This window comes from Labrus mixtus, chromosome 11 (assembly GCF_963584025.1).
Source record: "Labrus mixtus chromosome 11, fLabMix1.1, whole genome shotgun sequence".
Lineage (NCBI taxonomy): Eukaryota > Metazoa > Chordata > Actinopteri > Labriformes > Labridae > Labrus > Labrus mixtus.
In genome coordinates, this window is record NC_083622.1 from 22,314,583 (window position 1) to 22,341,458 (window position 26,876).

The 26,876-nt window shown below is 38.7% G+C and overlaps 1 protein-coding gene across 2 annotated transcripts in view; it reads right to left on the bottom strand.

Annotated features, from left to right (window-relative positions):
* col14a1a (collagen, type XIV, alpha 1a) overlaps positions 1-26,876 on the bottom strand; it is a 120,022-nt gene that overhangs the window by 23,130 nt on the left and 70,016 nt on the right. For both annotated transcript variants that reach the window (XM_061050940.1, XM_061050941.1), the window contains exons 28-39: positions 21,134-21,277; positions 20,690-20,854; positions 20,413-20,451; positions 19,699-19,837; positions 17,328-17,470; positions 16,777-16,886; positions 11,945-12,103; positions 9,639-9,716; positions 9,203-9,289; positions 4,661-4,714; positions 2,020-2,115; positions 1,497-1,550 (exon numbers count right to left, since the gene is read on the bottom strand). In XM_061050940.1, the coding sequence (XP_060906923.1) occupies positions 1,497-1,550; positions 2,020-2,115; positions 4,661-4,714; positions 9,203-9,289; positions 9,639-9,716; positions 11,945-12,103; positions 16,777-16,886; positions 17,328-17,470; positions 19,699-19,837; positions 20,413-20,451; positions 20,690-20,854; positions 21,134-21,277 (1,268 nt within the window). The remainder of the gene's footprint in view (positions 1-1,496; positions 1,551-2,019; positions 2,116-4,660; positions 4,715-9,202; positions 9,290-9,638; positions 9,717-11,944; positions 12,104-16,776; positions 16,887-17,327; positions 17,471-19,698; positions 19,838-20,412; positions 20,452-20,689; positions 20,855-21,133; positions 21,278-26,876) is intronic.

A 26,876-nucleotide genomic window follows, 5' to 3' on the forward strand; every position in this document is an offset into this window, starting at 1 on the left:
CTGGTAATGATTATTCTCATCTCAATGATTTCATTACACCGCTCTGTGTTTGTGTGAATGTGAATATGGGTGTCAGCAACACACGCACACACACACACACACACACACACACACACACACACACACACACACACACACACACACACACACACACACACACACATGCACACACACACACACACACACACAAAGAGCTAGATATACCTCTTTCCAAACCCTCCTCCTCTCCTTCCAGTCACTTTCATGGTCTCGTACTTTTTTTTCAAAAAGGTTAAAAAAACAACAACTTTGCCAATCAGCCTACTCTTCATACAGACATTAGATATTTGCCACATGTATGAATTTTAATTCATGTGTTCATGGCCCTGTATCAAATGTTTGCAGAAGCTGTAACCCAACATGTTAGCAAAGTCATTACACAGTAACTATACATTTGTTTCTTAATAAGAAATACAATACAAATGTTGAGACAGCCGGGCAGATATTACAAAAGATAAATGTAATCACATATTTTTGTTGGTGTTGTTGATGGATTCAAAATAATCAGCTCAACTGCCCCTGTTTAAGTAGTGTAATAGAGGATCAATGTCTACTGCAGAAATCAAGTTGTTTGGGTTGTATAAGCAACCTGTAACTTAAGCACAAATATAATTGTATAATCAATATGCATATTAATTTATTATACTTATTTGAAATACATTTTGATAGAAGGAGTGCAGACACACACAGATCCTTTTTATCCCATGTGAACAAATAATGGACATTACTATTTATTAGTGAAAATAAAGGTCAGTGTGCCCCATGTCATATACAGTTTTTCATTTTTAAGATATCACATCAGACTTTTTTTGGCAATGATTTCTTTGGGTTCAACAATGAGTGTAAGAAGGCTTAAAAGCATGGCTAGCTAGTTAGAAATGTAACGTGTTTTTAAAGCCCGGCTTTTAGGTACTGCTCTTTGTCTTGAGCACTATGTATGAAAAACAACTTTAAAAGTGAAAAGCTTTTTTTTTACTTTGATTTAAGATTCAAACTTGTTTTTCCAATCCCCAAAATGACTCAACAGGAGATCATCAGCAGCAGTTATCTGGAAAGATAATGAATAGAGAGAATGTCTTTTGGGAAGAGTTACAATATGTTTTAAGCGTATGCTGTTTAAGTATTAGGATGTTAAACTAGTCAAAGAGAAAAGAGAGTTGAATGTTTAAACAGAATACAAATGATTGTACAAAATCAAAGTTACAGAACAATGCCTTCAAAATGAATTTCTACGAGGCTGCTGGCTCACTGCACCACTCTGATCATGTATGAATTACTTATTTGTATTCGCAACAGATACACACAAAGGAGAGCAAATTAAAATTACAGTCACACACATAGCCGTGTTCGAAAACACAAATACTATAGCGTATTTGGTCGAGACAAAAACAGAGAGAGAATCGTGTCAGGCAGATTGCCAATCCTATGTCCTTCTATTTTGAGAAATGATTTCTTACCATTGGTCCGGCTGGTCCGATCTCTCCTCTCTCTCCCTTCTCTCCAGCAGTTCCCTATAAAACAAACAACGTCATTTCAACTCAGGCTCGGTGACTACATCGAAAGCTACCAAAGGACTGGAAAAACCAACATCAGTTATCTTAATACGATGCTGAGCTGCCACGCGTCCCCAAAAACAGCTTCAGCAGTCTATTTGAGGCAGACTTTGATGTGTGTCAGTTTAAACTGGCATGTGGTCCACAGCTCTCTATTAAGTAAAACTGCACCCATTCTGTGACTCCTACCTGCACTCACAGTCAAATGGCAAACAGCACATTTTTCTACTAATGCTTCATTAATAATTAACTGTGGCAAATGCCTAGAATTACTGAAATTACACTTTTTATGATAGGAGTATTTTTACATGTTATAAATTTCAACATTAAAATAAATCCTGAAAAGTTTCATTTGACTTTGCACTCTAGAAAATGTGACATTATACTTTACTACAATATGCAGATACAAACACAGGCGAAGTCTTACCGGAGGGCCCTGAATAGAGAGACCATTTGGTCCCTGAGGACCTGGTGGTCCTGAAGGTCCAGGAGGACCAATCTCTCCCACCGGCCCCTGAGGTCCCTGTGAAAACAAAACAATGATTTATTTTCTTCCTTTGCACAAAATTTGTATCAACATTTCACACTTTCTTTTAGAGGTCATCATTTGAAAAAAAGAATGTATTGTATATTGGAACTAGTGCAGCACATGAAATAGTAAATTATTAGATTTTCATAAATATTAAAAAAACAAACATATATTTGATAAACAGAACAATTCATTGTTAAATCTGTGTTTTTTTTATTTGAATAGCTCTAACGAAAAATAAACATAATGTGCAAGTGAAAGTGTACAGCGTATATTAGCAGTGGTAATGAATGCTCTACTCTCTTCCCAAAGACTGCACCAACTTAATATAAATAATAAAGTAATATCTCTAATCTCTATTTAACATCATCATCACATCTGGGCGTTGTTCTGCTCATTATTCCTGATTTCATAATGAGATCTTCTAAGTGAAAAGGATGTAGAAACATGTTGATCCATGTGTATGAGCTGCAGAGACGGTTCCTGCATTAGGAGCTTGACTAAAGGAGTTCCTGCAAACAGCCACAGACTCACAGCATTTGTAGTTTGTTTGCTCAGAAGCAGCTGTAGTCACAGTTATCGTCACTCTCACTGTATTTATGGTTTCACTGTTCAACCATGCCGTACACTGGCTACATGTCTATCTGGATCTGATATACACGATTGAAGTAGGCAAAATAAACAGAGGATGAAACGTGTTAAGTTATGTTTAACTTCATGATAAACATCAGTCAATGATGGCGCCAAACCACTTGAAGATATTTAATGATTTTTAAAGAGATTTAAATTACACAGAGGTTTATTTTGATCCCCTCACCAATTAATTTCCCGTTTATAAAAGCTTTCACTATAACAAGAAATGGAACCAAAATGATGAGTGAGAATAAAACAAGAAGGATTCATGGTGGAGCTGGTCTCATACGACAGAACAATCCAAATAAAATAAACTTGGCTGCAGCTACACACATACAAATACTGCCGAGCTACAGACGAGTGTGAACTGGCAGGCACATGTTAATATATTAAAGTGTGCCGTACGGTGTATGTGTGTGCCAGGGGATGGAAAGACCACATCACACTCCAAAACTAACACAATTACACACATCAAACATAACACACGTGGCCCGCATTTAGAAAAACCTTGCATGAGTCTGTTCCTGTCTTTGTTGCAATTTTTGGGAACTTCTAGTAAGATGTGCTCGGATTGAAGTTCTGGGTGGCCATCATGTTATGCACCCGCCACACTGTCACTCAACAGAGTCGTATAGCTGAGATAAACAAACTCATGTTCTTGAGTGGCAGCGCTGCGTGTCTGAGCAAAACTAGCGGGACCCCTGCAGCTGCTTTCAAAGAGGAGAAGTTTAAATACCAGCCATGGGATCTGACTTTTGAGAAACTTCCAGAAGCATCAGGCTTTGTACCGACCGTCACAGCTGGAGAGTTTGTAACATTTTGGACCGGACTGCCTCGGCAGAACCAAAGCAGACGCAAACTCAACCACAAGTCCAAGACAGGATTTGTTAGAAATGCGTCCATAAAACACAGAAGTTAACAGCTGTGATGATAAGAGCGTGTCTTTATTCTGAGGAAGATGAAAAAGTCTGGAAAATGTTGATGAAGGATTTTCAAAATGTAAATTTCTGTCCGACCATGAGGGCTTCACATTCAGTCTGGAGGATGGAGTGGGCTGCTTTGCTTGTGAGTCAGTGACATATATCTCAGACAACTAAATCCCGTTTCAGAACAAGGACCATTTGATCCCTGGAGGTAGAGGTGTGGGCCAGCATGTTGGGATTGTAAATAAGTACTACTATAAACAAGAGTGGTCTCACCCTTTTTATTGCAGCGGGTGTGGTGTATTCACTTCCTGTTGCCAGCCTTACAGAGAGTTCAATTTTGACCAAACTCTGGCATGTTAAATTGTATGGCTCTTCAATGACACACAGTTTCAGAGATTGTTATAGTCTGAACCCACATAGCAATGTTTAGCAATGTTTTGGAAATATGTTCGATCCACACAACACCAGTATGTGCCACAGTAAGCTGATGGACTTCTTTCAAACTGGTTGTCTGCAGAAAATACTGCAAATGAAAAAAAATAGACAGCATAGGTTTCTTTGTATGGATGCACAACATGATAGAAATGTTAGTAAAAGCAACAGGTGTTGGGCCATCAACGCGGACGACTGATTCTCGGTCATCATTTTCAAAAGTGCCTGTTTCTGTTTGTACATACTGCAATTCATTGTCCAAGTTTTAAAAATAAATCACAGTCAAGCTGCCTTTCTTGAAGAAGTGTGGGGTTGCTGCTGAGTGCGAACATTGCAAACACAAACAGTAATTCTTTATTTATTTTTGCCAAAGCACAGGAGAAGTAATGTTCCACTGCAAAATCAAGTCCACCAGCACAAACTGGTAGGGTGCTTTTTCTACCACAATTTGGAGAATATGACTCAACCACATATGCGATGCAAGCTAGGTCGTGTTTGAACCTCATAATGTTCTGATGAAGAATAAATCAGGGTGCATTTAAACTGACCGTCACTCCTGGCTCTCCTCTGTCTCCTCGGGCTCCTCTTATGCCTGGACCTCCCTGAAACATACCAAAAAACACACACTGTCAAATCAGCATAAAACATCAATGTCTGCCAGCTGTGTGCTTAGGAGGAGCTACGGCAAAGAAACCAACATCTGAGGAGTATACAGTAGACTCCCTTTAAAGTATGAAAGTCTTTTAAAGCACAGGTCGACTGGTGTTCGTCATGAATGCGTTGATAGATGCAAACAGTGATCAGGGTCCCCTGAGCTGCACCTCATTATGCTGCATCTGTGAGCAGCAGCAGGAGTTTGAGTCTGTTAACCTCGGGGCCGATCCCCTCACATCCTCAAGGTTTATCTGGGGACACTGAACATATCTGTTGATTATTGGTCCATTTGGGAAGCACCCACTTCCTATGTTTGCTTTAAAAAGTCTCCCCTGGGGAAGAGGGCTAATGAGGTAGTTCCTACAGGATTAAGCCAGAGGGGACGGGAGGATGTTTTTAGAGAGGATGAAAGAGGATTATGAGGGGAGACAAACTAATGTGGTTTTAGAGAGAGGTCAGTCCTATTGAAACATTGACTCAATTTAAAACCAATGAAGTTTGTTGGTTTGCTTCACCTCTCAGGAGCTTGTAGAAATAACACTGCCATAATATGTTAATCTTCATCACAAACATGAATGAATTAAACAGCTAAACGTGGTGTTTATGAGGCCTGTTTACACTTTTCTGCTACACCTGCTGAAGGATTGGTTCTGACATTTCATATCTAGCTTATTATAAAAGTCACATGCCCATCAGCGTGAAATGTTTGCTATAATGATTCCTCCTGCCTGAACCGGCATTCTCAGTACAAAACTTCCTCTTTGTCTTTTTTTCTTGTCTGTATTTCCTCGCTGTGAAACAACACTTGGTGGTTCACAGAGCCAGCAATAAACCCATAGATGACAGCCAGCATGAAGAAACCCGCTCTGACTAAGAAGCCTCGTGTAAGCTGTAGCTAAACTGAAATGCATCTTTGACAGTCCGTGTCCATCAACAGTGGAGTGATGCAGGAACAGGCTTACAGGCAGGTATAACTACTGCAACAAATAACTGTCTTTAAAACACATGTTACCTAAGAATTGAAATATAGAAGAATATAGGCAGAAATGATCCTTTACTTTCCTCCTATGAGGAGCAAGAAATCAAAAAGGAACCTTTTTGAATCTCAACCTGCAGTACTTTGCTACAGTAAAGTCATGTTCGGGGAAGAATTCATGTGTGATTCAAAATGGTTGATTATGAACGCCCAGCCATCAATTTGTCTCTGCAGGTTGTTTTTAATGGATAAATGCAAAACAACAGGAGCCTTCCACTTGTTTGATTTTTTTTGAAGACCTGCAGAGAAACTGAAATCATTTTCAAAAAGCAACAATACAAATGAAAAAAAAATACAAATTGTATTTGAATTTTTCATGGGGCTTTAAGTCCGCCCCCCCCAAACACACACACACACAAACACACACACACACACACACACACACACACACACACACGCACACACACACACACACACACACACACACACACACTGATATTACTGTTTGACTGAGTGACTTGATGCCAAAGGCAAATTTACATTTTTTAAACAAACACTTGGCTCTCAAACAGCATGGGCACAATTCAATTTGAACAAACGGAGATGGCAGGCAGCGCTTGTCTTGTTTTTCATAATGTCAGACTGATTGCTGAATGATGTTCGGTATTGAGCCGAGTCTGTGCCAAATCAGGCGGCACAGATTGCAATTCAGTTTGAGCAATCAATATTTTTGCAAACATGACTCAAAGATTTACAAAACTGAAGAGACCTGCTGCTGCGCGAGACAGGAAGAGACATGCGTCTGACAGAAAACACAAACACAGAAATTACTTTGAGAGAGAAAAGCACAACAGGGTTTTTGGATGAAGACTGTATGAGAGCAGACTTCTGCTGGAGCTATAATTCAGACTGCCAAAACGCTGTCTGCTCTGTGTAGATAGAGATTTAAGTGCATATTAATAAACCCAACGAACAAGTAACCTGTAAAATGGATGTTTTTAGCTTTTATAATCTCTCTGATTGGATGTCAGCTACTCTTGTTTCTAAATCCTTTTTAACTCTGCAGCTTCTACGGCCTCCAGTTGTCTTTTCACGGCAGTCTGGGTGTTCAAACCATAGACTGTTCAAACATGCATCTCATGCGTCCACAGATTCAGCTATTTATCTAGCTTTCCTCACACTCCTTGGTTTATCAGACTGCACAAAATCTCAGAGGAAAAAAACCCCAAAATTCTGTACACATCTTTTATTTACACTGGTACTCTCTGTTTTCACAGTCTGATAGGATTTTGAAAGTTTCCCTGGGGATGTAACAAAAATGTATGGCCTCAACATCCGTTATGTTGAATTAACAAGGGGAATGTCATTGCTGTTTCTTCCTTTTTCAAAACCGAACTGGATATACTTTGCAGTTTCAGCACAAAATAGCTATGATTTGCCATTAAACCATTCATCTATGCCCATACGCTGCAGTCAGAATGTGACATAAGGAGCCCATTTGATGCCAGCGAGAGAAACAGACACAGACAAAGAGACAGACACGGGCACAGAGAGGCATTAAATGATAATAAAAAAAGAGAAAGAGAAGAAGAGCCTCAGGCATTTGGGTGAAGTGGAGGTAAAGAAAAAAAGAAAAAAAAGAGAACAATTATGAAAAAGTTGAAAGCTGTACAGTACAACTATTGATCTGAGAGAGAGAGATAGCAGGAGAATGAGAGAGTGAAAGAGAGATGGAAGCAGTATAGAGAGGAGAGAAAATGTGTTTCCAAATCAAACACTCCATTCTCTAATTAACTAGAGATTTATCTTATTCGAAGAAGAAAACATTTGTAGCACCTTTTTTTTTCTACTTTTCCATTAGCTGTCTCCACATAATGTAAAGGCATTACAAATAAAAACAGTAAAGACAGACCGAAAAAAAGACACGTCCCTAAGTCGGCTCATTTAACCAGGCGGAAAATAGTTGGGATTGCTATCGGCTTTGATAAATGGAATAGCCGTACAATTTCTTTCTTGAACTTTACAGATTTTCATCTACTCCTCTCTCATGCCCTCGCCCATACCATCCAACAAGGGAGATAAAGAAAAGAACTCAAGAAGATAGAGAAAATGAGAGAAAAACAGATCTTGTGATGGGTCAAAAGAAGAAATTTAAATAAATAAAAATGTAGAAAAGAAAGAAAGAAAGAAAGAAAGAAAGAAAGAAAGAAAGAAAGAAAGAAAGAAAAAGAATATAGATTGAAGTCTCAGGCTGTAATTGAGCTCATTTACTTGGTCTCATCTCTCAGCCTCTGTCAGGTCGTACCTGCTGCTGCGTGAGACGAATACAACTTTTCTACAAGCTCATCCCTTCTCTCTCTAACATGCTGAAACCCCAAAGAAACAAACAAAGATATCTTATTCTATATTTCACAGGTTTCATTAAAACAATATCAGCTTTGATAAAAATCAAATTACATTTTTTTTAAACGTGTTATTCAATGTTTTAATGAATGAGCCTTTGGCTGGGAACAATATTAGGCTGTATTGAAATGTGGAGTTTTATCACTTAACATTATATCACAGATCTCAGGGTGGCTTCCCTTAAGAGGATTTTGCAGTTTGCAGAAACAGGATGTTTCCTGGGCAGGCGTGATCTGGTTGAATGTACAGTTAAAGCACTTAAAACAACCGAAGAGAAACTTTACGGTGACTTCACTGACAACATCTTTGGTGGTCATTCCTACAGCCACGTGCGGATTACACGCACACTCAAAACAAGAGATAAATGTGGCACTGTGCTCTGTGATACAATCATGTTAGGGTGCACTTTAACTGCCTGACTATGTGGAAGACGTTTATTTCATTTCCAAGACTGAGAAAAAACAATGGCGATGCCGTTATTTCGTTTCTGTTCTGTTGAACAAGGTGTATTAGATTAAAAATGGTGTCGTGCAGAAATGATGCTGACTAATCCTCTGTCCATAACGTTAAGCAAATAATATTTAGTCTCTTCTGTTTTAATTGACACCAGAATGGCCAAGCATCTCATTTGTGTTTTTGTCTATGTTCTAAAAACTTACTACTGTGCATTTTACAGCACTTTTTTTTTAAAATTCAAAAACAAAAAAAACAATTCCCTTTTTACTGGAATAAACCTTACATTTTTGAAGGACTGTCTAGACAGTCAAAGGTAGTGAGGAGATCAGTGATATATGAGGTAAACTCTGAAGGAGAAAGTCTCTTAATGATTGTATTGCAATATGAATACCATAAATTACCATGTTTTATAGAGACAGAGGGGAAAAACAAATAAAGAGAGAAGATGGGAGATATCCGTGAAGAGTTCTACACATGTCTGTGGAAAGACAGAGACGCAAAAACAAAGACAAAAACAGACTGAACAAGATGCTCTTCATTCTGGATTGAGGCACAAGAGTCTGATAATGTAATTACATGAAAGAATTTAGTGAGCTCTTACAGGAGGTCCAGAAGGTCCTGGAGGTCCTTTGCTGTCCTGGGAGCAGGTACAGGCATGAGGCATGGCGGGACACTGCTCCTCCACTCTCTGAAAGCACACAGAAAGACACACAGTGGAGGGATTGGGCTGTGTATTCAGAAGAAGAAAAAACATGGACACTGGTGATTGGTGCTCTTACGTGATATAGCCTAGAATAGTACATAAGAGAAAGAAAATTCTTGAGATGCTTATGTGCATTTCTTTATCATAAATATCATTATAAATTTGTCTGACCGTATGTGTTTGTATCCACAATTATCACTCTTGTTTTCTAAAGCTGTATCAGTCGTAGCCCTAAACTATGGCACATTCAAGGAGGACAGTGGGGAGAAATTCATGTATAAAAGTGTGTGAGCATGTATGCGTCAGGTTGTATTGGCCTGTGTTAGTTTCTTACCAATGCTGGCAGCTCGCAGCACTTATCTCTGCTGGCCCAGGAGGTACTGCAGATGATGTCAAACATCTGGAGCTGGAACTGTAAACGTGCACACACAAACCAATTCCATTAATAACGTCATGACTAAAGAAGTTAGCATGTTTGTCGATGTAGACAAGTAAATGGGAAAGATAACAACAGTGCGGTTTTGAAGTTATGAGGGTTTTGGGTTCATAAGGAAGAAGAGTGGCGACAGTTGTTCTGCTTAATGACCAGCGGAAAAGAGCCAGGAAATAGATACACAAAGTCTGGCTGACAGCTTCTCCAGACAAAATTCATGTTCTGAGGCTTCCCTAGACTATAACTATAAACCAGGCAATAAATTAGGTCATGTGCTCATGTCTGATTCATCCAAAGTTTTAAGTTCATCAACAAGATCTATGAAAAAGATTCTGACGAATTATATTTATGTCCTGAGAAGGGCAGATTCCAGTTTCTACACTTTTAACCATCCAGACACCAGATGGGATTTTTAATACTATAAACTTCAACAAAGACCTTTATCAATGTTACAACATTTAGATATCACAAAGACACCTCAAATTTTGTAGAACTTCTAAACAGGTCATAATAGTTCAATTCTTGATTGAAGTGAAGTCTCCTGTGTTGTAGTCAAGACCACACTAACCAAGAACAAGACCAGAGTGCTCCGAGACAAGACCAAGACATTTGGGGATTGAGACCCAGTCAAGACCAAAACCAAGTCAGGGGCGAGAACGAGAACGAGAACGAGACGAGACCAATACCATTAATATCAATGAAAAATCATAATCGTGTGACGCGGGCTTGTTACTCACTTACACCGTAACACCGGGAAGGTTGCAGCCGTATAAATCAAAATACAAATGAATTGATGTTATTTTTTCTTTTATAAAGAGGCGTTATCTTTCTTAATCACAGTGATGACTTGGAAAAATAGCCTGTCGGTGGTCTTGACCGGTCTTGATTTAAAATTCGGACTCAGCCCAGTCTGTGACTGAGACAAAGACGGATTAAAAATGCTCCTGATTCCCAGATGAGACTGAAACCTTCAAAAAGTGGTCTTGAGACCAAGACCGATTTTGAGAACTACAACACTAATGGAAACAAATACAGTATAAAACTTGTTGTAATTAGATTTCATCTTCACTGAGTGATGTCATGTATGTATTTTTTTAGGAACAGATAGGGTCATTTTCAAAGACTCAGTAAAAGTGGAACCAAAACTAAAAACCTTAAAATACAGAATAACTTTGATCTGTTTGGAACCTGGAGTAAATGACATGACTGACATTATATGACTTAACTTGTGAGTGCTGATGTTCTGTTACTGTTGCACTCCTATCAATCATCTCATTGACTAATAACTCTTAAGATCTTTGGTTATTAGGACTGTCCACCTTATTGTTTGTTAATAATGAGACATGTTGCTTCTGTGGAACTTGTAGCAACAAACATTAAAACTAAATAAGCTGAACAATGTCAAGGCTTCAAGTAAGAATTTCTAGAAAAGGCTTCGATTCCGGTTTCATTTTTCAATACTGGAGACTCGTTTCTAAATTAACAACCTCCTCCTCTAATGGTCTATAAAGGCCAATCTGATAATGAGCACAGAAAATGTCACTTTTTTCTTTCTAATCCTTCATATAAAGCTCTTCTCCCAGCATGTTTCAGATGATTCTTTTCTTTGGTAGCAGATAGGAAGTATAAATTTAATAATAGCAGCTCTCAGTGGGCCTCGGATATCTCACCTCCTCACTTGCTTGTGTGTGTGAGCCAATATTCATTTTATTTCCGTTTGCTTGAGCTTCTTAATGGATGCAGGAGAGACAGCAAATTATTTGTACAGCACTTTGTGCATCTCAATATGCAGTAAATAAAGTTAACACCCACTGAGCGACAAAATGGAATGGCTTTTGGATCTCATAAAAGACCACAACGGTTCACGCAAACTCCTCATTTTTTGGTCATTGCCATCAATGCACAATGGACGATTATAACCAGCAAGGTGAATGTGACTTGATCAAAGAAGGTTCGTATTCATGCTCTCTCTTTCTGTACATTAAACCAGCTTGATATGATGGGGTAAAAATATCAATAAAAATTTTTTATTTTAAGGAGTACCTGAATCAAATTGTAAAATACATTTTTGTCTTGGTGTTGCATCCTCTGCTTGATTTTACTGCTCTGATGACCTTTTTATTCTCCTCGTTTGGGGGATCCCCCCTCTAAATCACACTATATTCAGAGTTTACCAAACAAAGAAGCAGACAGGATCTGATACTCACCGGAGCAGAGTTGTCCTGACTGCCTCGAGATCGAACCATCCGTCCCAGTATCTCCACTCCGTCGGTGGTGATGTTACCAGCAGCGTTGATGGGTTTCTCCCCAGCCACAGAACAATCTAACACCACTTTCACGGATGTTTTGCTGATGGTCACATGGAGCTGTAAGGGAGAAAGAAAATAAGGTAGATAAAGACTTGTGACTAAAGTGTGATAGTCTTCTGACCCACGAACAGCAACAGTTTACAGGTGATGTATTGCATATCATCAAAAAAGTAAATCCTTGTTTTGTCTGTATAACAAAACATTGGACTTCCTCTTGTGTCCATGTGTACTAACAACAACAAAACACCTTTTAACTGACTAATCACCGTGGAAATTGGTTCCTTTGCTTATGTTGGGTTGTTACAAATGCAGGCGAAAAGCACATAAATTGGCCTTTCCTCTCGAGCCGTCTGAGCTCAAACTCTCTTCTTAGAGAAAACCAATGCTGATGCCATGAACTCACACACACACACACACACACACACACACACACACACACACACACACACACACACACACACACACATACACACACACACACACACACACACACACACACACTGTGCCCAGTGAAGTGTGCAGATTGAAGGATGAGAACAGAAAGTCATTATAAAGCAGCCTTCCAGACGTCTGCAGAGAAACGGGCTCTGACACCCGAATATGAACTTTGTCTAACTCCACATTAGCTGCACCTTGCTAATGTGTGTGTGCGTGTGTGTGTGTGTGTGTGTGTGTGTGTGTGTGTGTGTGTGTGTGAGTGTGTGTTATACTTTGAAATATAAAAGCTCAAAATCCTCTGAGGTAAGGGCATTTGGTCCATATACAGTGATATTAAGAGGTTGCAGTTTAGGTCCAAATGGGGGGGGTAAGAGAATAGGACAATGAAAGGTCTACTCTATGGTATATAAATGTTAATATTTCTCTTTGTATGTGTGTATGTGTGTGTTTGTGTTGTGTGTCCTTTAGGCTAGCTTGTTCTTGTATTCATTCCTCCAGATATTCAGACCTTTTTTTGAGTCTTGAGAAAGTTTATTCTTGAAAATGGGCTTTTCTAAACAACTCTCTCAGTTTTCATCTTGAGCTTATAATATGCGAAAATTCAGACCAGCATCAGAAAAGTTGCTGTTTATTGTTAGTGGAGTTATATTCTCACCTTTAGCATAATTCACTTCATAGACTTATCAATAGGAAATTAATAAAATGCACCTTTCACTACATGCAGTTATACCACAGTCCAGATTTCATAATTTTGCATGTCTTTATCCGAGACTACTTTACTTTCTATTTGAATTCAACCCTGATTTTATTTTGAAATAAACTAAAGACCTTCTTTTAGATCGAAGGTTACACCATTAACCTAACCATATAAAAAAGAAACTCGTTACGCATCAAAAACTAAATGAAAATAGCTAAAAGGAACTGTAAATAAGTGGCATGTTGAAGAGTTTTTTCAAAGATGCAGCAGTGTCATTCTTTTCCATCAGTGTGACTACAGGGAGACACTTCAGAGGCTTACCTTAATTAATGCTGACAGCCCTAGTAAACATTTAAATGTTAAAAGTAGCACCATGTTTATTCACTCTGCTGCTCGAGGTCATAAATAAACTACAAGCCCCATCCACAGATTACCATATAACCAACACATGATGAATATACCTCACATGCTGTTGTGTTTTCTAATGTCTCTGCTGTCTAACGAATCAAAAAAAAGAAAAGTTGTGAAAAATCGTATTGCTTTATATCTCTCTCTGCAGGTGGTTCCGTTTTATTTATCAAGGTTCTTCTCTTATCAATTTTCATACATAAGCCAAATTACTTTTCATTCCAAAACACAGACAGAGCTTCAGTATCTTTGATGTTGCACATTTCAAATTTATACCCTTACAAAATTAAAACTCTGTTGTTCTTCAATTGCAAGAACCGCCAACTCTGAGCTTTAAGCTTTGCGGGATCATTTATGAAAATAGGTAGGTAGGAACTCCCATCAAGGTGTTTACGTCACTTTCAGTGAATTCGAAGCTTGACCAGGATGCCTGAGAGCCTACTAGATTTAGTTCTTGTCCACATTTTTCTGTCCAGGTATCCAGTAAGTCCCATCATTGTTTCATCCAAGTCTAATCCCCCCTGCTTCATCACTTTCTTAAAGCCATGATCCAGATAACTGTGATAAGCTTATCGCTCTGGGACAAACATTTCAAACGCCTTAGAAATGAACTCCATAAAATCCTCAAATCTCATGTCAGTGAAAAGAAAAAGGTTTGCAAATTTTACGCTCAAATGTTTTTTTTTGTTTAAAATCTAAACTTATTATGTTGTTGATCAACAGAAAAAACCAATCCAAGCTCCAGATTTCTGTGAACCGCATGCTATATCACATCTTTTTCATTCACTCCACCAACAAACAAACTGAGCTTCAGTCGGCCCAAATCTCTTCTTTCAACGGACACATTCCTTTTCAGTGGCTGCCTTTCTTTCTCTGTAATCATGTCTTCTTCTTCTTGCCAAAGAGCTAAAAACCATTTATGAAAACAGCTTTATAATAATCATTTATTCGCAAGCAAATTGGTGAATTTAGGATTACATTCTGTGAAACACAGTGGATTGTTATAAGCCAGAAAGCTCCAAACTCACGGCTGAAAGTTATCTCCTGATGTTGATTTTTTTCAGCACATAAGACTGACATCAATTTTCCTCTAGCATTTTAATGACTCGTTTTATGATTTTGTGAGAGCAGGAAATATTATTCTGAGACTTTTGAATTTGATTTTGAGTTGTAGGCTTTATTTTAGACAGCTTTCTTTAATTTTGTGTCTCAGTATATTTTTATCTCACCTTTTCCCTTTGTGTCTCAGGCTCACTGCTATATCTATGTCATCCTCCTCTCTCCTCTCTCCCTCCTCACCTTTTCATGATTTTTTTGTGTTTCTCTCAGTGTGTTTATGTGTGTGGGTGCTTTGCTGAGCCATGACAGATCCTGCTGGGTATTCCTGCTTTCACACGAGGTGTCTTCATATGGTAATCCCTTTACAACAGACACACAAACATGCACACGCACGTGGACACTCCTCTTATTCACTTGTCATCCTGTCTAAACAGAGACAAACACTTCCTCTTGCTCGGCAGTCTCCGGCATCTGTCCCCTCTCTCAACACTGTCATGTTCTCCAGCAGGAAAAAAAAAACTGAAAACAATGGAGAGAAACAAAAGGCAAAGCTAGAAGGACGGACAGCTTCTCACTGACATTTTGAACATTTTGACAAAGAGAGACAGGCAGAGTCGGTGGGCTGGTATTTGTTAGCTTTCATCAGAAATCCACAGAGACTCTCGAGCAGAAGGTACACAGAAGCAGCTTCACTGCAAATCACAATACTGACTTGATAAAGACTTCAGCACTCTTAAAAAAATATATAAAAACATTAAATGCAAAAGTCCATTTCCATCACCTCTGCTGAAGTAAACACAGCTACTGTACTAAACAGTGAGGTTAATTCAAAGAACACGACTCCAAAAAGGAAAGCATGGATTATCATCCAGCAGGCTGTTATCATTCGCCTAATGTTGTTGATATTTAAAGCCAAAAAGCCAAAGCGTTTTGCAATGTGTTTTTCTAATTCACTCTCTCAGTAGGGGCTAAATCCCTGTCATTATTTATTCAGGACGTGCATTTTCATCACAATTTATTCCATAATTTATATTTTCTCAAACTACTCTCGTCTCAAGTGAGCAGAAAATTGCCTTTTATTACGGGAATGTCATCAACATTTAGCCATTTCCATTCAGTCTGACTAATCTGATGCAACACAATTTACATACAAATATTTCCTGGTGATTGATGGACATTTTGAAATGTTGCTGTCAGAGAATCAGTTGGAAGAAAAATTGATATCTCCTCTGGTGGTCCGCCTGTCTGAGGTCAACAGGAAACAATGGTGGCATCCAAAACCATGGGAAGAAGCAAATACCGACGTTTTTATCTTGTGATAATGATGTCTGTACAATGTGATTTAAGATACTTTTAGATTACATCTCAAGATTGCCAAAACAAAAAGTTCATCACTTCGTGAAAACTGTGCTGAATGTCCAAATTAATGACTACAGTCCACTGCAACTTTCTCATGGGATAACACACAGAGGTTTTTAAAGGGTGATGAAATCTGCAGTTTCACTCCCACTCCGTACACTCCACAAGTTTAAAAAATATAGTGAAATGGAAAAGCAGTGGGAGAGTAGGAGGGAGAGACAGATGAGGGAGCAGGGCCATCACCACACACACACACACACACACACACACACACACACACACACACACACACACACACACACACACACACACACACACACACACACACACACACACACACACACACACACACACGCACTCACCACAGCAGTGTTGACAGGTCAAGAGAAGAAAAATCCAGCCTCAGAGCTATACTGGAAAAACCACACAACAAGCTCCACAGATTCAAAAAAGTCAGTCGTCCTTATTTCTGTCTCTTCATCTGGACTGCAAGAAAAACTTCTCCCTCTTTCCCCTGATGCTCTGCAGTGGTCAACACAGCTGATGAGGACACTTGAAAACTTTCAGGTTTGTTGATGAACCTGATACTTAATGGAAACTGGTGTTGAGGTAGTTCTACTTCTGTAAAAACCAACTGGACACACATATACCACTGAATTGTGTTTCTTTAAAACTGCTTACATATTCGGACCAGCAGCTCAAAACCTCTTACCGTATCAGAAAGACATGAAAAAGAAGCTAGGACATTAGGACACATATAAAGACTCACCTTGTGGAAGCTGCCGTGGAAGACTTTTTTAATTTCAGTTCCATCAAACGTAACGGTCTGGAAGTCTCCTTTGTAGTCGTTGTTGAAGAACGTCAAGGTCTTTCCAGAGTCTGCGGGCAGACAGAGAGAGGAGAGGTTGATGTTCACATCAAGTGGAGCTCTTTGAGCTGTAAAAAGGCTAAGAATAGAGATTACGTTTTATAGCAACATTGAACTATATGGGCTGGACAAAATAAGCAACAAACCACACAAGAAAAATGAAAGACACATGTACGCACGGTTTTTAAAATGTGCATAAATATTTATGAAAAAGGAACCAAGAAAGACAAGACATTAATTCTCCCCTTATTGTAACAGTATGTTTGATACAAAATAAGATGTAGCCCTAGGTGTGTATTTCTCTGCTGCCTCTCTTTTAAAATCTGCTTCGTGATGCACTCTCACTGTTTTTATTTGGACACGCTGGTGTTTGTGTTTGCTCTGGTCAAACGGTGGTGTGTTTTGAGGCAGGAGAAAAAAATATAGAAACTAAAAAAGTGATTCAAACTCACTGTCCAGGATCAGTCCCACCAGTGGCTCATTGTCCTTGTCCAGAATTTCCCACAATGCAAAGGGCTCCTGCGGCGTCTCAGGGAGTAAGCGGAGCATCATAGAAATGGTGTAGTCAGAGGGTAACCCTTCAGGGTGGAGGTACCTGGTACACACACACACACACACACACACACACACACATAGTGAAGTTAACTGTGTGGGATGTATCCACTAGGTGTCTTTTTCAAACTGACAGTGTCTCTTCACAGCTGTAGTGAACGCTTTGAGAGTGCTTTGAGCTGCCTGAGACTGTCTTTGAGTGCCAGCCTCTTTTTGATCACAAAGCCTTGCCTTTATTTTGTGCAGCTGCCCTAGAGCACTTCAGGTTCAAATGATTTTAGCTTCAACTTTTTTAGATGGCTCATCGATGTCACAAATCACCCGCTGAACACTCACAAAGCATAGAGCTAAAGGAAAGAGTTGGTTGATGGCAAAAACCAAGAATAAAGCTCCAAAAATGACAACATCCCAGAAAAAAAAAGACTTTGCAGAAGCCTTTTTGATGCCATTGTTAAGTGCTGCATTTCTTTTACTGGAATATTTCCCTCAGGTGTACTTCTAACTTGAATGCTTATAGACTAAACCTCCAGTATCTCACAGGATCACTCATATTGTTCTTAATGATGTGAAGTCAGTTAACTACAAGGTATCATATCATAAATAGAAACCCACTTTAAACGCACAAGGTGAAACATGAATAGATGATCTTAACCTTTGACCTTTCAATATTTTATGCTCCTTAAAGTGCCCTGTTTGAGCTTTGAAGATTTCATGGATATACTGTGGGGTCTACAGTTTATATCAATATGTGAAAAAAAAACAATAAATCATAATCTCACTTTAATTTTTGAGTGGGGGACTGTTCAGCTTGAAAAAAATCAATTATTGATCCTTGATTTTTTAATAAACACTTGAAACAGATTTCACAGGTTTTCACCGGAAACCAAATAGCTTATGTGTGACAGGTGACCGATGCATTCAATTTCTATAATTTGATTCATATTCATGTTTTACCTTTTCATACTGTAGACAATTTTTGGTAAAAGGCAAATAAACATTTAAAAGTGACACTGAAGACACAGTTCTTCACAGTTAGAGATTGTTTTGAAAACAATCGGTAATTTTCTGTAATTTTCCTTTCAGGGCTAAGAGGTGAATGGTCTGAAGTTGCCAATTTGAATTCTGTGTTAATTGGAAAAAAGAAATTAGGATTAGTGAAAGCTGCAACAGTCTGCTTCTGCTCAGTGATTTCAGCAAATTTCTATTTTTCAAATTATACTATATGATAAACTTTCTACAAAAAATGTAAAAAAAAAAGCTTCAGATGAGACATTCTTCACACATTAATGGCAGGGTTGGTCATTTTTTACACTTTTTAAAATGTTGGTTAAAATTGTCTTTAGGTCCTGACAGAAATAATTCATGTGCTCTGAAAAAGCAACAAAGAAAATCCGTCATCTGTAGCAGTTGTAAACATGTAAAAACTTTCGATAAATGTCTGAACTGAAAAGTCAATTTGATGAGCCAATCATGCCTCCCTGTCTCCTTGCTTGTTCTCTACCCCTTGCATGCACTAGCCCACACTCAAAGCGCGTCACCGATTACAGTTTATACTGTGAGCGTGTCGTTGGCCGTGGTGAGTAGTAAAATAGTCAGGGTTTATTTTTTACACGTATTATGATAAAGTTTAGGGTTTTCTTACTGCTGAATGAGACGTCAGAAGATGTAGTTTCTACACAATGCAAGAGATGAGCTGAGGTCTAACAGTGCTCATGTAAGTGAGGGGGCGTGGCTTTTGAGGGAGAACAGAGGGGAGGGGGTGGGTGTAGACAGAGCACTGAGGGAATGCTCCTTTCAAAATCATGCTAGTTTACGAAAATGACCAACCCTACCTTTAAGCATTAAAACGCAAACCTTATAAGTGTGCCCCTGTGTTGTGAGAGGAACTTAATCATGTGTGTCTATAAACACAATCCAAACACAACAGGAGCAGTTCTTCCCTTCTGCCATTAGAAAGAATGCAGGTTGAAGGCACTTTCACATTGGTGCCACGATTATTGTAAAGTGACACGTAAACCTCTTATCTGACTTTGTTTGTAATTTGTTCCCAGCTGTCATGATCAGAGGTCTTGATCTCAGTGTTCAAACAGATTAAACAGTCACAACAACTCAAGCTCAAATATGACTCGTTATCTGATGACAGCTATAACGCACACTTTATTTACTTACCAACTTAAACAGCTTTTCACGAAAAGTTTTCCAAACAATGCTTTTTTAACAGAGGTCATTTGTTACAGATTCCTCCCCTGGTGTGGACGTGTTTGTACTCACTTCGTCGGCTGTGACACCAGAGCGTCTCGGTGTAGTCTGTAACAGGGGAAGCTGTTAAATGAGCCGGGCTCCAGTGACACTCCAGGTATCGTGCTGTACTCCTTCTCCACGAGTCCAAACTTCTCCATCATACGGAAACCTTCAAAGGACAATTTTTTTTTTTAAGTACAATCAGCATCTTGCCCCACGTCATCACTGTTATCCCAATTCTACAATTCACTTAGCAGACTCTTTTATCCAAAGCGACGTACATCAGAGAGTAAGTACAACACAAGCAAGGAGAGAGAAAAAAGGGAACAATGTCAGTAAGAGCAAACGATCAGCTTTGAGTCTGATTGGACACACAGGTGCTGACAGGAAGTGACCAGAGGCAAAGCACAACATTGACGGCAGTTCTTGAGTGCTCTAATCAGTATAGAAACCATCTTATGAGTCGTCGTTATCAAACAAAAACCATCGTCACAACCATCATCATCATCAATGATATCAAAACCATCATCATTAAGTTAGTAGGTATTCATGAAAGAGCTGGGTCTTTAGCTTTTTCTTAAAGGTGCAGAGGGACTCTGCAGATCGAATGGATCACAACCATTAGTGCCACCACACGGCACACTACCATTAGGTTATTATTGTCATCATCATTAGCTTTGAGTCCTGGTCTTATACGATGTGTTACAGTATATTTTGTTGCTTCTTGTCATTTTCAACTCTTACCTGCCATTGTGTTACCACTCATCAAAACAGACGGACAAGCTGAAAGACACAAACAGGTGTGTTAGTTCATCAATCAGACTTTAAACATACAACCATCAAATAAATCATTTTTATTTCCCTCTTTTCTCAAGTCATGTATTTGCTTCTCTTCACTATCGGGAGTCCTTTTTTCAATCTTCTTCTTGCCTCTTTATTCACAATGTGTTTGTCATTTCACTATTTGACCCTCCCCCCTCTTACCCTCCCTTTGTTTAAAACATTGGCTGCTGTTACTCACTTGCAGTCGCAGCCTCACAGACAAAAGTAATGAGCTGCTCTTCTATTTTCTTCACCGCATCCAAATCGTCCACAAAGAAGACGTGTCTGTCACTCGGCTTACTGGCGATATTCACCAGCTCCCCGTAGTCGGCGTCCGCAAAGCCAATGGCAAAGATAATATAGCCTGAGAATTGAATTAGACAAGAAAACTAATTTCAAGTTCAGAGTCAATGGAGAGGATTAAGGAGAGTGATGTAACACATTGTAGGGAGTGTCTGACGTCCTTAACAATAAAATATGATTTGCAGCATAAAAGCATCCTAGAATGAGAAGTGAACAAGAAGTTATGTCCTGCTTCTTGCGTTTACTGGATCGACAAACACAACTTATAAGCAATTTGAAAATCAATGAATTATGACAACAACCAAAGATGTTGCTTCTGTTTCTGGATTTATATACAAACCATCCATCTGCATCTCCTTGGACACTTTGTTGACATCGTCCTGCGAGCGTCCGTCAGTGAGAACAACCAGGACTTTAGGGACGCCCCTTCTAGCTCCGGCCTCTGGGGTGAAAATCGTCTCCTTCACATGTTTGATGGCCCGACCTGGCAGAAGACAGACCAAAAGAAACCACTTGATCAAAAGACCCTAAATTCTTGACTTATGTTCTTGCCCTTTTTTAACCCAAAAGAATTATATTGCTTTTCTCTTTCTTTTAATTAAGACAATATTTTGAGTAACACTACAAAATTAAGATGCACAAGATTTTTAATTAATAACAATTCACATTTTGCCTCCTTTATTCTTCTTATCATTACACGAATGAGGCTAGTTAGTGTAGAGAAACATGAAATGTAGGTTCTTAATGTCTGAATGGCTTCAGCTATTTATAATAAATACCCAATGTCACATCCAATCACCTTCATCCAGCTCAGTGTGTGGCTCAGAGATTAAAGCCTCACACCTTGACTGTAAGTCTGCAGATGAAGCTCATGCAATCATTTGCTGATGCAGCTCCCCCAACTCTTTCAATATTTTCTTTTATTATTTGTAATACTTCACATTGTTAGATTCAGTGAGAAGTCAGGTGCATGCTATGTATTATTACGGAAGCTCTCTCAGCTACCTTTATCTTTGTGAGCTCCCTCAAATAGCAGTCTTTCCTGTCAAATTTAACCATTTGGTTTACATTTCAAAATTCATAGTTGCGAGTTCCTGTGACTGTTTTACACATAAATGTGAAAAAATAAAAGATGCTGATAATAGTAAATAGGATCTAACTCAAACGCCCTCAGGTTTCTGCGAGATTATTTCTTTTTGCCGTGGCATGGGGATTGTCTGGCTGAAAGGTTAAACTTGAGAGAAAAAAATGAAACTGTATGTTTGCAAACATGTGTTTGTTTAAATAAGCCAAAAAGATATAGATCGTTTCCACACCACTATTACGGATCATTTCAAGCTCCAATGTTTCACAGGTAAAGAACGAGAAACACTTTGGGACAGAGGAATAAAAGTTTGTCATCATTCACAAAACAGTCATTCTTTCCACTTCAAGCAATGATGTGATTGTGTTTGACCTTTACCATACTTTTCATATATTTGCTTATTAAAAAAACAAGTATTCTTATTATTCCACAGACATTCATTAAACACATTTGGTAGCTCATAATAATGACCTAACAGCTCCTGAAACCAGGCTCTTGTTGAGTTTCCATTAGCATCTAAAATATGACAAAAAACAGACTAAGTCCAACGTTTTTCAATAATAGGTAATCACTTAAAGATGAAGCAAACTGAGATGAAAATGTCATGATCTAGTCCGTCAAAAAGTTAGAATTAGATGAAGACAGTCTGCAGGTCATCTGCTAATGGATATAATCAGTCAATAAAATCTGTCTAGACAGCTTTAAAAGGTTTCAAAATCCGCCCACCACAGAGCCGCCAAGGTGGTTCCAATGTACTTATCAGTGAATTTGAATGATGCCTTATGCCTGTGCTCCAAGCCCCTTTAAAAAAATCCCAAGAGTTCTGTAAAATATTTTTAAAAAAGGCTGTAATTTATTAGGGGAAATCAAAAGTATTTAAATTCATTAAACCATATTTTTATTGCATTTCCATCAATGGACTGAACTCAACGATTGTGGAACGTGAACTTTAAGCAGATTCAGGATATTGATTATTGTTATTAAGAGCCAACAAGATACAATTTATAGTGATTTAAACAACAGGAGAAAATGTCCTGCTGTGTCAGAGTGTTAAAGACTTCCCATATGCTCTTTATGAACAACATTTGTGCAATAAACCTGTGTTGCCTTGAGTGGCTGTGTAATCACCCCCACAAGGTCATTTCTATTTAATGCCAATTTTAGCATATTGTCCATCATGATTAGCATTTGTACTTCACACAGCTCATGCACTCATCTCAACATGACCTTTCTATAATTAAATGGACAATCACTGTTAATAAAATCAACTTCCTCTGACCTTTTACACGTTTTACACTTTTTACTCCCACTTCACTTTTGTTTTCAGGAGTTGTGAAGAAAACTGCCAAAGCCAGGAAACATTGCAATGAAAAATACACCAGATGATGCCGTAAATACTAGCCCCTTAACGCCATCATAATAGGTTTAGGTGGTTCTCTATGTATATGGTGTCTGTGTCTTCCAATTTCTAACCAACAAACCAACCCTAGGACCATATCCCCAAATCCTCCTCCTGTTGTCTTTTTTTTTCACGCAGCTGTCAGTGATGAGTAACGATCGAGTGCTTGACCTGTAAAGTGTTGTGTTGTCAGATATCTTCCAGTGATACATCTGTTTCTAGACTGTCCGTTGATCACGCTGGGCTAGACTGGAATTACAGCAGCTAGCCAGGCATGAAGTGAGACACAGGACAGAGCAGAGGAGACGGGGGGAAAGACGGAGGAGGGAAGGTATGAGAGCCAATGAGCAGGGGAACATTTGGGAAAAGAAAAAGAGAGAAGAAGAAAGAAAAGTGGGGTCAGAAGGGTAAGGCAAGGTATGACACGAGGGTGAAAAAAAAAAAAAAGCAAACAAAAAAGTGTCAGTGCATCTTGGGTTCAAAATCCTGTCTTCAATCAGCAATCCATCACTTTGTGCGTGAAGTAGTCCATGTCAGATTGGATTTGGTTTCCTGTCTGGCAACAGCATAACAGTGTTCATGCTGTCACAACAGAAGGTAAACAAGAAAAGAAGCTTTAGGATATAGAGGATTGCTGAACAACTGGGGAAAGGCTGTTGTGCAATTTTAAAGTTCTTAAACTATAAAAAACAATGTTTGACAAATGAAAGTACAAATTCCTACGGTTCATTTTTTTTGACATTCGTGATTTGTTCAAATTAAAATACAAAATGGACTGTCAATGAAAAAAAAATCATTGGTAGCTCATACATTTATACCCGAAACCATAAAATACTTCTAAACCTTTTTAAGTGAGTGAGGTTCTTTTACTGACTGATCCTATGTGTGCATACTGCTGTATTTACTCCAGAGAAACAAGACAGAAGAGTGCGATTTTATTCTGCAAGATTAAGGCTTTCTTTCAAAGCAGGAAGCTTGATCTTGACTTTTTTAAGGATTTTGATGTGGCTTAACAAATCAATTAATAGTGGTATAGGATAAATATTCAAAAAGTAAAATAGGTGACAGCCCAGAACAACTGCTAGATAGCTTTTTAAGCCCGGATGTAATGGCGGTGGGACATAAGAGTAAGATTTTATCTGGATACAAAATGAATAAATGCTCCTGAGTGAAGAAGAGATGTCACGATACCAGCATGTTGACAAGGAACCAACACCAAGTCAGGTTTCACAATACTTGAAACTGAAATGATACTGTTTCAAAACATGATACTTCATACATTAGAACCAGAATTACAGGGGTTGGTCCAATTTTGGAATTTGCAGTGCATTTACACCCTCTTAACAATGTGAATTTACTAGATATGTCCAAATTAACAAGTTTTTTGTTGGATGTGCAGGTCAGAACACCATCAACATCTAACTGCAATGCGATGTTGAAAATGATTGCAGAAAAATATTGTGAAGGATCCCTCATTAACTGTTTTTTAAATGTTTTCCAGGAAATTATATATTTTTTAAATATCTTAAAAATACATAAAAGGAAGAATGTGACTTTTTGATCCAGTAGATGAAACCAAAACAAACTGCTGTTTGGCGACACCTTTACTCTCTTCCAGACATCCAACCTCTCTCCACTCCCGTTCACGCGAAGGAGTTATGAATTAGAACGCACCATAATTAAGCACTGTTAAGCGTAAGTGTCTGAAAATGTTTCCTTTGCTCGAGTTGAAATATTAGCACACTTTGGTTAACTCATAGCTTCACATTTCACATAAACCGTGATCTAAAGACACTTATGTGACATCCAAATAAGCAGTGAGTAGGCTGTGTCATTCTTCTTTTCTCTTGTCCTTGACTAAAACAGCTTTGTACGCAAGGCCGTCCCGTCCATGTAAACATGATGTAAACACAGCTCTGACAACAATACAGCTGGTGAGACTCGCTCATCTCACTCTTTCTTTTAAGATACGTTCTTGTCATTATGTTGTCATATAATAAGATATGGGTACCAAAAATCCTGTTTTTTTTCTTTAAAAGCTCAAATGTATTCTTGTTTTGAGTCAATGTCTGAAATCAAGAATATATAGTTGTGCTCATAAGTTTACATACCCTGGCAGAATTTATGATTTTTTGGTCATTTTTCAGAGAATATGAATGATAATACAAAAACTTTTCTTTCACTCATGGTTAGTGGTTGGGTGAAGCCATTTATTATCAAACAATTGTGTTTGCTCTTTTTAAATCATAATGACAACAGAAACTACCCAAATGACCCTGATCAAAAGTTTACATACCCTAGTTCTTAATATCGTGTATTGGCCCCTTTGACATCAATTACAGCTTGAAGTCTTTTGTGGTAGTTGTGGGTGAGGCACTTAATTTTCTCAGATGGTAAAGCTGCCCATTCTTCTTGGCAAAAAGCCTCCAGTTCCTGTAAATTCTTGGGCTGTCTTGCATGAACTGCACATTTGAGATCTCCCCAAAGTGGCTCAATGATATTGAGGTCAGGAGACTGAGATGGCCACTCCAGAACCTTCACTTTTTTCTGCTGTAGCCAATGACATGTCGAATTGGCCTTGTGTTTTGGATCATTGTCATGTTGGAACGTCCAAGTACGCCCTATGCTCAGCTTCCAGGCTGATGAGTGCAAATTTTCCTCCAGTATTTTCTGATAACATGCTGCATTCATCTTGCCATCAAAGTTCCCTGTGCCTTTGTAGCTCACACATCCCCAAATCATCAGCGATCCACCTCCGTGTTTCACAGTAGGAATGGTGTAGTTTTCATAATAGGCCTTGTTGACTCCTCTCCAAATGTAGCGTTTATGGTTGTGGCCAAAAAGTTCCATTTTGGTCTCATCACTCCAAATAACTTTGTTCCAGAAGTTTTGAGGCTTGTCTCTGTGCTATTTGGCGTATTGTAAGCGGGATGCTTTGTGGCATTGGCGTAGTAATGGCTTTCTTCTGGCGACTCGACCATGCAGCCCATTTTTCTTCAAGTGCCTCCTTATTGTGCATCTTGAAACAGCCACACCACTTTTTTTCAGAGAGTCCTGTATGTCAGCTGAAGTTATTTGTGGGTTTTTCTTCGCATCCCGAACAATTTTTCTGGCAGTTGTGGCTGAAATTTTTGTTGGTCTACCTGACCGTGGCTTGGTTTCAACAGAATCCCTAATTTTCCACTTCCTAATTAGAGTTTGAACACTGCTAATTGACATTCTCAAATCCTTGGATATCTTTTTATATCCTTTTCCTGTTTTATAAAGATCAACTACCTTCTCCCGCAGATCCTTTGATAATTCTTTTGCTTTCCCCATGGCTTGGAATCCAGCAACGTCAGTGCAGCACTGGATGAAACATGCAGGGGTCTGTCAGGAGCCCAGAAACTCACTGACTTTTTATACACACACACTGATTACAAGCAAACAGATCACAGGTGAGGCAGGTTACCTTCAGTAGCCATTTAGACCCATGTGTGTCAACTTCTGTGTATGTTATCTGGCCAAAACCTCCAGGGTATGTAAACTTTTGATCAGGGTCATTTGGGTAGTTTCTGTTGTTATTATGATTTTAAAAGAGCAAACACAATTGTTTGATAA